Genomic DNA, 12,279 nt, shown 5'->3' with positions numbered 1-12,279 from the left:
ACAGTCACACTCACAATCATACCTAGGGGCAAATTAGAGTGTCCAATTAATGTTGCATGTTTATATATCCATCCATTTTCTTCACCGCTTATCCTCACGAGGGTCACGGGGACTGCTGGAGCCTATCCCAGCTGTCAACGGGCAGGAGGCGGGGTACCCCCTGAACACAAAAACAGGGGGGAAAAACAATTAAAAAATAAAGATAAAAATGACAATGAAAACATCCATCCATTTTCTTTTGCTGCTTATCCTCACGAAGTCTATCCCAGCTGTCAACGGGCAGGAGGCGGGGTACACCCTGAACTGGTTGCCAGCCAATCGCAGGGCACATCGAGACAAACAGCAGTACTCACAATTACACCTGGGAGCAATTTAGAGTGTCCAATTAATGTTGCATGTTTTTGGAATGTGGGAGGAAACTGGAGTACCCGGAAAAAACCCACACAGGCACAGGGAGAACATGCAAACTCCACACAGGCGGGGCCGGGATCGAACCCGGGTCCTCAGAACTGTGAGGCCAACACATTACCAGCTGCTCCACCGTGCCGCCCAAAAACATATATATTAAAATGAAAAACAAAAGTACCATTAAAGACAACGTACTCTGCAGGAAACATCATTAAAATTACTGTAAAAAGCATGAGAAAAAAAGTTTTCAACTTTAATTTAAAAACATTCACACTTGGGGCTGACGTCACCTCTGTTGGTAACTTACCGGTATTCCTTTTGTGTGCAGCATGAATGCTAAATACTGCTTCACCATGTTTGCCTTGGACTCTCTGTGCTCTACTATTTGACCCAAGTAAATTGATCTCTCTACTGGGTTTGTATTTTTTAAGCATTTCTTTCATGTATTCAGGACCTAACCCATTTAGTGATTTGTAGACCAGTCGACGAACTTTAAAATCTATTGTAAAGATGAATGGAAGCCAGTGTAAGGAACTTAGAATCAGAATTATGTGCTCTGGTCTCTTTGTTCTGGTTAGAACCCAACCTGCAGCCTTCTGAATGAGCTGCAGCGCTTTTATGCTGTTTTGGGGGAATCCAGTCAGAAGACCATTACAATCGTCTACTTGAGATTAAAGCAAGCATTAGCTTTTCCTGGTCTACTTGACAAATACACACCTTCACTCTCGATATGTTCCTCATATGATAAAAGGTAGTTTTTGTGATTGATTTGATGTGACTGTCAAAAGTCATGTCGGAATTTATCAGAACACCAAGGTATCAGACTTGGTCTTTGTTTTTTACAGATAGTGAGTCCAGGTCTTTACTAACAGCAATTCTATTTTCTTTATTGCCAAAACCAATTGTCTCAGTTTTGTTGCAATTTAGTTGAAGAGGTTTTGTTTTGATTTTGTTGGGTCATCCATTTATTGCTGCTTTTGACAGTGACATAACACCTCAATTGAACTGTAGTCATTTGGAGACACTGCTAAATATAACCGTTTCATCTGCATCGCTTTCCATCCATCTTCTACTGATTTTTTGCGGGTCAGGTCGGGGGGCATTGATTCCGAGTGGATCTGCATAGCTATGATAGTCAAAATTAAAGTTTTTAAAAATTTGACCCAAGTACAGGGTAAATACAAGACGTCCAAGAACTGACCCTTGAGGGACCCCATAAATTATTATCATTTGCTAAGATTGAGCACTTCCAATGTTACAAAAAGTAGCTCCTGTTCTCGATGTAGGATCTGAATTATTTAAGAATCTGTTAATCGATTTACATTTTATGAAGGTGTGTTGATGAAGTGTCCTAAAAGCTTTTCTTCAAAATCTCTTCACACACTGATGCAAATGGATGAAAGCATTGACTCCACTGAATGGAACATGGACACTCGATGGGAGGGAGCACACCTTAGTTCCCAAGTTATTCATTAACAGCTCTTCAGGGAAGTAGCTGGAGGGCATACCGTCTTCAACCTTTGCACTATTGTTTCTCTGTTTTCCAAACAGACAAATGGATTGAATGTGAAACCTGAGAGCCAGCATAAGGCACATGAACTCAATAAAGGCAGTTGCAGAGTTGCTGTCGATCAGGTATTGAAAGACTTTGAATTGTGTTTGTTGCCTTGATTGTTTATTGTTCTTTTCAGGTATTAATGAGTTATTTCTAGTAATGGCAGTGAAATGAACGTCATTTAATGTCATCTTACTTTAATTTTTCTTTTTTATTTTCTAATGTGTTCAGTTATTTGTATGCTTATATACTTCAATCGGTGCACTTTCACTAAAGTGTTTAAGGCATATGGTCAGTCATATATTTTGTGCAAGTATTAAATCAAATACACAGTTAACCATTTGCAAAAGGACAATGCTGACAAACATGTTGACGTTAGCCACTTATTGTTTATACTCCAAACAGTAGGCGACTGAATCATGCACTCTTTCCTCAAGTCTTTCCTACTTTTCAATTGCTGCGTGGCACAGAGGGTAAGTGTGTAACCTAAAACCAAATGGTTTTGGATTAGGGTTTCGTATCATCACCTGAGCGCATGTTGTTGTTGTGTCCCTATTCGAGCAACTTCACTCTCACTACATTTGAATGAATGCTGTTGGATGTTTGGTTTTGTTCAGGGGGCTGTTATGTGCAGAATGGCAGCTTTGCTTCCATCAGCCTAGCCCCAGAACAGTTGTGGGTTCAAAAGTAGATAACTTACCGCCACTAAGTTAGGAATGAATTGTGCATGCAAAGTGCCTAATGCATTATGATCATTATTGAATGTAACGGGACAAGTACTGAAGCTCAAGTAATGTTTGAATTTTTTAATTGTGTTATTTTGCAGAGTATACAGGATATTCTTTTGATTGTTCTCCCTGGAAGACGAGCGTTAAGGCTGCCAGAGACCGAGTGACATCATCCAAACTACAATATACTGTATAAACAGCGACAAACACCTTTAAAGACTCATTTTACAGGCCATCCATGCATCCAATCATTCTCTTTGCATGGATGGCTTGGGAATTCATTTTTATGTGATGGTTGGGTCCAATTGTGCTCGACCGCATTGCGCAGCGTGCAGCGAATCTTAATGCACCATTCGACCAGCATCGGCTTGTGGAGTTTTCATGTTCTCCCTGTGCCTGCGTGGGTTTTCTCCAGGCACTCCGGTTTCCTCCCACATCCAAAAAACGTGCAACATTAATTGGACACTCTAAATTGCCCCTAGATGTGAGTGTGGTTGTTTGTCTCCATATGCCCTGCGATTGGCTCGCAACTATTTCATGGTGTACCCTGCTTCCTGCCTGTTGACAGCTGGGATAAGCTCCAGCTCTTTCGTGACCCTTGTGAGGATAAGTGGTAAGCAGTAAACTCATTACACTTGTAAGCAAGAGTAGCTATTCGAGTTGAGCTTGACCATGTGCTATTGTCCTTGAAAAACAATGGCATTATGAAACTCCTCTTCACATTTCAAAAAGGATGAAATACAACTTGGCAGCAGCATAAGAACGGAAAGGGGGTGTCTTGTATGCTGTTCTGTGAGGTTTTGGTTTTAGGGTTAACAAGGGGCTAGATTAACTGTGAAGCTATGTGACTGCAGCTATAAAGGGAGGAGAGAAAGGGTGATTTTGAGGTCCAGTATCAAACAAATGAAAGATGATTTTGATGAGAAGCTATCAAATACACTTCTAACTGCCATCATGATATTTTTTTAAAATGAAGTGTACATAGTTCAATAGATTTCCAACACCATTAGCAGAATCTTAAATGGATGTTTGATGCAGTACAATAGCAGAAATTATATTTTCAACCCTGGGTCACCATTTATTCAAACAAAATGACTCAACCTTCTTAAATTAAGGAAATGCCAAAATCACAGACAAATACACAGTAGGTTCTTTCATATTGTTGTACATATCCCAACATTACACCTAATGGGCTTTCTTGCAGTGCCTGGTGTAGCTCTCTTTTGCATTTTGCCTTTGTGAGAACAGAAAAGGAAGCGATTAATGGACCCCTGTTGGTTGGTTTACAACCCTACCAAAGACAATGGCTGGTGATGGCATTAAGGAAAAAGTCTAGTGGCTGAAAGTCCGAGCCCAGGTCACTAGTGTTGCCAGAGAATTGGGAGAACGCATAAGTACAAACACAAAGTTCATAAAATGATTAGCAATAATGGATTGCTAATGTTTGCAGAAACATGAAAAAAAGTTGTATGGCATGACTGGCAAAGAGAGTAAACATTAAGACAGAGGCATGCAAATGGAGATACAGCAGTCATGCTTAAACATTTTGTTGCATACAAAAGACTTACTGAGGAGTCATGCATGTTAAACATATACTAGTCATAACATAGATAGCTATGATGAAAAGTTGTATTTTCATTCACTGTATGTTGAACTCAATAGACCTTTCATTCGGTACACCTTCACATTCCAACCAAAGAACAGAGAATAACAATCACTACTTCATATGGAGAACAGTTTTAAATTGTGAATTACTTAAATGAGAAGCAAACTATCAAAAATACCATCACAGTTTGACAACGTGGCAAAATAGGACCAAGCTAAACATTGTTTAAATCACGTCTTTGAGAGTGTTTTAAAATCATCCATCCATACAGTATATGCATGTACAGTATGTGATTGTGTAGCTATAGGTGGTGTATTTGATGGGTTGATTGTGTTTTTTTTTGTTTGTTTTTTTCTCCATTTTAAAATATTTTATTTCTTTGTATTTAAATGCTTTTACTCATGTAAACCGCATTGCGTTACCTTGTGTATGAAATGTGCAATACAAATATATTTGCGGTGCTTTGCTTTGCTTTACTTTGGTATTGACTCTGTCTAGGTACCTGCAATAGTTAAAATACTATCATTATTAAGTCTTGTTATTGTGGTCTATGGTGGTGTAGGAACCTGTAAACCATCCATCTGCTCTCAACACCAATTTTTCTGTTCAGGGACAGGAAATAGTGGAGCCTAGCTACCCAAGGCAGACCACACCCTGAACTGGTTGCCAGTCAGTTACACCCAACCAATTCACCATCACATTTACACTGGCACTGAGTGGGAACAGGGCTCCCTCAGGCGAATCTACCTGTACACCACCAGCTATAATAACCCCAAAAACTAAATTTGTGCACACCAACTGAATGCTTTTGTTTTGCTCGTATTTTGTGTCAACTAGACCCAAGTTAGAGGCTTCCACAGTATGTGAGGCTTCCTGTTTGCTACACACTTTTCCTGTTGTGGTTCTTATCCTCGGGAGGACCATGGAACTAAAAAAAATTAGGATTTATGAATTCGAAATACTGTATCCATGGAATGTCTCCATTTCATGATGACACACTTACACATTTGAGATATTTAGGACATTTGTTTGTTGTCTATGTATAACAGAATATTAAAATATGTATTCACTAGCACACATAATTCACAAAAATTTAAATATTCCCTTTTTCTTTACAGAATAGCATTTTAAACATATACAATGATGAGGTTAATAATGTTTTTTTAATCTCCATGTATATTTCTGTATTTTCTCACTCAGTCTTCCAGAACACGCACTATCGACTGAAATGTGAGGAATTATACACTACTACACGGTCATTCAACCTTGCCCTCTAGTGGACTTCTATGGCTACAACACCCTTCATAGTCAAAAGAGAGCCAATACAACACCCTGCATGACCTCAGGAGAAGCAGCATTGCATTGAACTGGGTTTGACCTGTTGAAGAACATAAATCCCAGCACCAGATACTTAATTGGTAGTGTCTACTGGTTTGTAATAAGGGACTGGCAATTGGAACATGGAGATCCATGAGATACATTCATATAAGTGATGATTAAATGTTGGAAATCTTACTCAAGAATCTGCAAATTGAGTCACCCGGGAGAGGACCCGAAGAGCCAAGAAAAGCAAAAGACGGATGGAACGATTTGCAAATACAAGCAAACTACCCACAGCTACAGCAGCTCCAAATGGTAAGCGAATTCAGACAAATTTATGTGATTTTGATTTAAGATCCTTCTAAAACAAAATTAGGCCAAATCACTAATGATAAATGTAATATATATCAATCTGAATAGGAAATGCAAGATATGATGATTTCTGCTGCTTTCTCAGACACAAGGACGACCATTTCTCACAGGTGGGAGTTCCTGGTGGCCGTCTTGGCCACCGCCATCTCCATCTCCCTTCTCGTGGCCATCCTGGCTAAGTGTCAAGTGCTTCGGCGCTACCTGGCCAGCTACCGGCACACTCGTTTGAGGGAGACTGACACAGTAACCCAGCATGAGCAGTCAGGTTGGTTTTCTATCCACTCAACGTCATGAATGAATTCTGTTGGTCTTTTGGTTATTTAACAAATATACTGCAGCTACACTGAGCGTAACTAAACAAAAATTCATAACATATCATATACTGACATGTTCAGTCCACCTCCCACCCAAAATCATCTGGGGTAGACTCCAGCTCACTTGTGACCTGAGGGATGTTAAACAGTAAGACAATGGATGAATAATTTAACATGATAAAAGCCATTGATGGTTTAGTAGTCCCACATTTGAATGAATTTGGTGAAGGCAACATGGGTTGACTTCCTTGTACTCTCCACTTAGTGATGGAGTAGAAAGAGTGTGAATGGTTATCCATCTCTTTGCAGTGAAGAAAATAAGTATTTGAACACCCCGCTATATTGCATGTTCTCCCAATTAGAAATCATGGAGGGGTCCGAAATTTTCATCGTAGGCGCATGTCCACTGTGAGAGAGATAATTTAAAAAGAAAAATCCAGAAATCACAATTTTTTTATGATTTATTTGTGTAATACAGTGGCAAATAAGTATTCGAACACCTGTCTAACAGCTAGATTTCTGACCCTCAAAGACCTGTTAGTATTTATTTGTATTATCCTGAATCAGATGCACCAGTGTGAGGTCGTTAGCTGCATAAAGACACCTGTCCACCGCATACAATCAGTAAGACTCAAACTTGTAACATGGCCAAGACCAAAGAGCTGTCGAAAGACACCAGAGACAAAACTGTACAACACCACATGGCTGGAAAGGGATGCAGAGAAATTGCCAAACAACTTGGTGAAAAAAGCTCCATTGTTGAAGCAATTGTTAGAAATTGGAAGAAGCTAAACATGACAGTCAATCTCAACCAGAGTGGAGCCCAATGCAAAATACCACCTCATGGGGTCCCAATGATCCTTAGAAATGCGATGAATCAGCCCAGGACTATACGACAGGACTTGGTCAATGACCGGAAAAGAGCTGGGACCAACGTTTACAAGGTGACTCTTGGTAATACACTAAGACGTCATGGTTTGAAATCATGCATGGCATGGAAGATTCACCTGCTTAAACCAGCCCATGTCAAAGACCGTGTTAAGTTTGCCAATGACCATTTAGATGATACACAGGGGTCATGGGAGAAGGTTTTGTGGTCAGATGAGACCAAAATTGAACTTTTTGGTCATAGTTCCTCTAACCGGAAGGAGACAAATGATGAGTTCCATCCCAAGAGCACCATCCCTACTGTGAAGCGTGGGGGTGGTAGCATCATGCTTTGGGGGTGTTTTTCTGCACATAGGACAGGACGACTGCACTGTATTAAGGAAAGGGTGACCGCGGCCATGTATTTTGAGATTTTGGGGAACAACCTCTTTCCCTCCGTTAGAGCATTGAAGATGGGTTAAGATGGGTCTTTCAAAATGACAATGACCCAAAGCACACAGCCAGGAAAACCAAAGAGTGGCTCTGTAAAAAGCATATCAAGGTTCTGACATGGCCTAACCAGTCTCCAGACCTAACCCAATAGAAAATCTTTGGAGGGAGCTGAAACACTGTGTTTCTCAGCGACAGCCCAGAAACCTGTCTGATCTAGAGAAAATCTGCGTGGAGGAGTGGGCCAAAATCCCTCCTGCAGTGTATGCAAACCTGGTGAACAACTAAAGGAAACGTTTGATCTATGTAATTGCAAACAAAGGCTACTGTACCAAATATTAACATTGGTTTTCTCAAGTGTTCAAATACTTATTCACAGCTGTATCACACAAATGAATCATTAAAAAAAATCATGCATTGTGATTTCTGGAATTTTCATTTTAGATTATCTCTCTCACAGTGGACATGTACCTGCAATCAAAATTTCAGACCTCTCCATGATTTATAAGTGGGAGAACTTGCAATATGGCAGCGTGTTCAATTACTTATTTTCTTCACTGTATGTGGTCTGTGAGTTACTGGAAACAAATACGGGGGTGTTGTTCACCTTTTGACAAAAGTAATTTGGAATAAAACCTAGTTGTGGTATAGAAAATAAAAGTATGGTTAAAAAACAGAACACAAGAAGTACAGAAATCTGTTTGGTGGGTGCGTTGCGGGCATGAAACATTGGCCAAATCTTCTCTACAGTTGCCAAACTGTTTATTTTGCTCTCATCGTCCTGTCCTGTTTGGTGGTTTGTATTATCAAAGATGGGAGAAACAAGACCTAGCTGCATTTTAGCAATCTATTCATTTAACAATCATGAAGTTAGTGGCATGTGGGAGAACGTGACACAGCCACAACAGCCTGGCCTGGCTTGTCCTCCTCATGCTGGTCATCAGTTTGAAATTAAAATGTTATAGTAGGATGGCGTTCGATTCTTCACCCAGTATTTGTCGCAGGTCAGCCAAGATGGTTGTGTTGATCTCTCTGGCATTAACACCATCGTCAAGCAGATCCAACCAGAGATAGATTAGTGGTCTCGGACAAACTCTGTGGGGGTCACCATTGTTATCTCAGATGAGTCTCAGTGGAATCTTGATATATCTCAGTATTAAGAATTTTCCCAAAAATGTCAAGCCTGATTTTTTCTAGTGAGGCAGATGCCACTCTACGCCATCACATTGCCTCCATCATTCCATCCATCCATTTTCTGAGACCCTTATCCTCACAAGGGTCACAGGAGTGCTGGAACCAATCCCATTTGTCATCGGGCAGGAGGCAGGGTACACCCTGAAATCGTTGCCAGCCACTCTCAGGGCACATGGAGACAGACAACGGCCACACTCATAATCACACCTAGGGGCACTTTAGAGTGTCCAATCGATGCATGTTTGGGGATGTGGGAGGAAATCGGAGTGCTGTGAAAAAAGCCACACAGGCACAGGGAGAACATGCAAACTCCACACAAGTTAGGCCGGGATTGAAACCTGGTCCTCAAATCTGTGAGGCCAACACTCTACAGCTGCATCACCGGGCTGCTCTGCCTTCACCCCAAAAAAATTATTAGGGCAACACTCAGCATAGTGTTCTCTGGCACCGTGAAAAGAAACATATATGCAGCTAATACACGACCACAACATGCCGTGTGAGTTTTTGTTTGCAAGAACTTAAACACATCCTCAAGTTGTTCTGTGTTCAGGTCTGGAGGTGGGGTTTGACATGCAGGGGGGATGTGAAATGAACCCTCACCATCTTGCGAGTGCTGAAGATGATGATGGCTTCATTGAGGACAACTATATCCCAACGAATGAAAGAGAGAGAGCTGAAAGAGCAGCAGAGAACATGGACGACACAGAAGAAGAGATAGATGAAATTGAATTCACCATTACTTAGATAAGGGGGGTGTTACCCCCATGTCCACTCCTACTTTTGTTTTTTACTCTGTGTGGCATATTTTAATGACCAACTGGGAATTTCATGATTGAAGCGTTCAAATATTATCCGGCACTTTATTGCTCTTTCATTTAAAGGACATAATCATAATAGCGTCATTCAAGTGTGCAGACCTATAAAATTGTTTTCGGATCTTAAATACAAACCAAGAGGAACATGCCCCATTTATTTTAGGTTTTCATGGAAGGAAGATTCTACTAACATAAAATTAAAGTCATAAAGTTTACAGAAAATTGCAATGAGGAGCTGGAACGAACGTTTTTTGCATTATTTCACAGTTGGTTGATTTGATTTTGGAGCACAGGCTGTGTACAAGAGTACCTTTTTTTCTTGCTTGACTAAAAATACACTACAATAAATAATAAATGTGTCTATTGTATTAATGTACATAAGTGTAATAAAAGCCCACCAGTATAAAAAAAAGAGACCAAGCATAAAAGCAGTGCTAAAGAAAGTTATCATTCTTAAGAATCAAAATAAAATGTACTGCTATATAGACAATAAAATGGATCAGTCAAAGTTACATATATTTTTTTCTTTATACTGGTCATGATATGGGCAGCACGGTGGAACAGCTAGAAAGCCTTGGCCTCACAGTTCTGAGGTCCCGGGTTCAATCCCGGATCCATCTGTGTGGAGTTTGCATATTCTCCCCATGCCTGCGTGGGTTTTCTCCAGGCACTCCGGTTTCGTCCAACCTCCCAAAAAACATGCAACATTAATTGGACACTCTAAATTGCCCCTTAGTGTGATTGTGCAACTGTTTGTCTCTACGTGCCCTGCGACTGGCTGGCAACCAGTTTAGGGTGGACCCCGCCACCAGGCCATTGACAGCTGGGATAGGCTCCAGCACTCTCTGCGACCGTTGTGAGGATAAACGGCTAAGAAAATGGATGGCTGGATGGACGGATGGTCGTGATATTTTTTTGCAGTTCAATGAGCAAAGAAATAGGATGAAATATCCAATACACAACAACAACAACAATAATAATAATAATAATAATAATAATGTAACAACGTGTCAAATAAACAAATTCCTTAAGATATCCACTAGACTGCAAATATCTTTACTTTCATACAATATACACTATTGGTTGTCTAAACTGTATGTCGTTGTAGGGCCATTATCATCACATATCATGATAAATGTATGTATTTCTCAACAAATGGGATATGCTCCAGCACTCCTATGACCTTTGTGATGATAAGAGGCACAGAAAATGAATAGATGGATGACTTTTTTTCAAAGTAAAAGTTAGCTGTTGTTGCTAGATGTCACGAACCTCCGGTACGAGGCTGAACCGAAATGTAGGACTCCGAGACGAGGGCATGATGTTAGGCATAGTTTTATTCAAAGCTGAGATCATACATGGCGTAAGGAGTCCGAGAAGGCAGAGGCACAACAACTCTCTGCTAGGCGGGATCCAAAAGACATGCAGCAAAGTCTGATGACCAGGAGGCAAACTTGGAAACACAAACTAAGATGGGACGAAACTATGGTGGCACAGAATCACTGTAATGACGATAGCTCACACTACACTTTCTCTCGGTGGTGGAGATTCCTGCTGGTTAGTGAACGCAACTCACTAACTCAAGGCAGCAAACTGGCAAATGCCAGTGACAAAAACTCCAACTTAAATGCCTGTCTAATGACTGTTCCAATGCAAAACAGGTCTCACCGGTGAGCGTTGTCACCCCCAGAGCAGTGGCATGGCCGCGGCCCTCTTGGCAGTGGCCATGTCTTGCTCATGAGACTCGAACCATCATTTGTAAAACATAGCAATTCAGTTCTCGAGACGTAGAATTTCATCAACGTCACCTAATTATGAGAAAGTAATCTGAACCACGGTTGAGATCTTGATAGAATGAGATCTACAACTACTGGAAAAATGGGTGGGAGCAACATGGAGGAACATTAACGATGGTGACAACAGATTTAGAGAAGCAACATTCCCAATCGATACCCCAGTTTCAGAGAAGTGTTTCATATTGTGAAAAATTATTCATCATTAATGTGTTGCCTCTTCTTGTGACAACCTTTGGCATTCGTAAATTGTCCCTTCTAATTGGGGGGACGCCAACACATAAAGAAGTATTTTTTTCCATTTTTATGAACTTTTGTAGCTTGCTTGACGCTGTTAGCTATGGTATGGGAACACATTGTTTTGACAACAAAAATGTTCAGCCAATTCTAACTAGTAAACTGTGGTGCTTTACATAATTCACCTACGGGACCTCAAGTTAGGTTACGAGGTTCCGCATGGACGTGATTGTTGGTTACACTTCTGGTGTTAGTGTGTTCGAGAGTTCCCACTGTAATGGGTTCACTCTGTTGATGTCTGCATTAAAATGAGGTTTGCTCCTGTGTTCAACACTCTGCCTCCGACTCCTTTTCTTCGGCGCTACACTGGTGACCCCGACGTCAGTCCCGGCGTTTCCGAGACTGAACCGAACGTGGCAACCGCCATCCTCAAATTGCCAGAGTTTTGGGAGACGTCCGCGGCAGCGTGGTTCGCGCAGATGGAGGCTCGATTCTCCCTCCACGGGATCTCGGATGTCACCGCGCGCTGTTACCACGTTGTCTCAGCCCTTGGGAACTCAACAGTAGCCAGAGCGGTTAGTTTCATCACATCTGCCCCAGCCCGAGATAAATATGCTGGG

General features: G+C 41.1%; 1 protein-coding gene across 4 annotated transcripts; it reads left to right on the top strand.

Annotated features, from left to right (window-relative positions):
- Window positions 1-1,915: 1,915 nt before the first annotated feature.
- c7h1orf210 (chromosome 7 C1orf210 homolog) lies at window positions 1,916-11,967 on the top strand. Of its 4 annotated transcripts, none has more exons than XM_061825738.1 (4): window positions 1,916-2,043; window positions 5,498-5,932; window positions 6,100-6,254; window positions 9,365-11,967. In XM_061825738.1, exons 2-4 carry the CDS (start codon window positions 5,790-5,792, stop codon window positions 9,556-9,558), a joined length of 492 nt encoding a protein of 163 aa, XP_061681722.1. In that variant the 5' UTR covers window positions 1,916-2,043; window positions 5,498-5,789; the 3' UTR covers window positions 9,559-11,967. The 4 variants fall into 4 exon arrangements, with proteins under 4 accessions (XP_061681722.1, XP_061681723.1, XP_061681721.1 ...); XM_061825739.1 differs by lacking the exon at window positions 1,916-2,043 and adding an exon at window positions 2,290-2,881; XM_061825737.1 differs by lacking the exon at window positions 1,916-2,043 and adding an exon at window positions 2,290-3,304.
- The last annotated feature ends 312 nt before the right edge of the window (window positions 11,968-12,279 follow it).

Source organism: Syngnathoides biaculeatus, chromosome 7 (genome assembly GCF_019802595.1).
Source record: "Syngnathoides biaculeatus isolate LvHL_M chromosome 7, ASM1980259v1, whole genome shotgun sequence".
Lineage (NCBI taxonomy): Eukaryota > Metazoa > Chordata > Actinopteri > Syngnathiformes > Syngnathidae > Syngnathoides > Syngnathoides biaculeatus.
The sequence above is the reverse complement of the archived record's forward strand: the minus strand, read 5'-3'. Positions and strand labels throughout refer to the sequence as shown.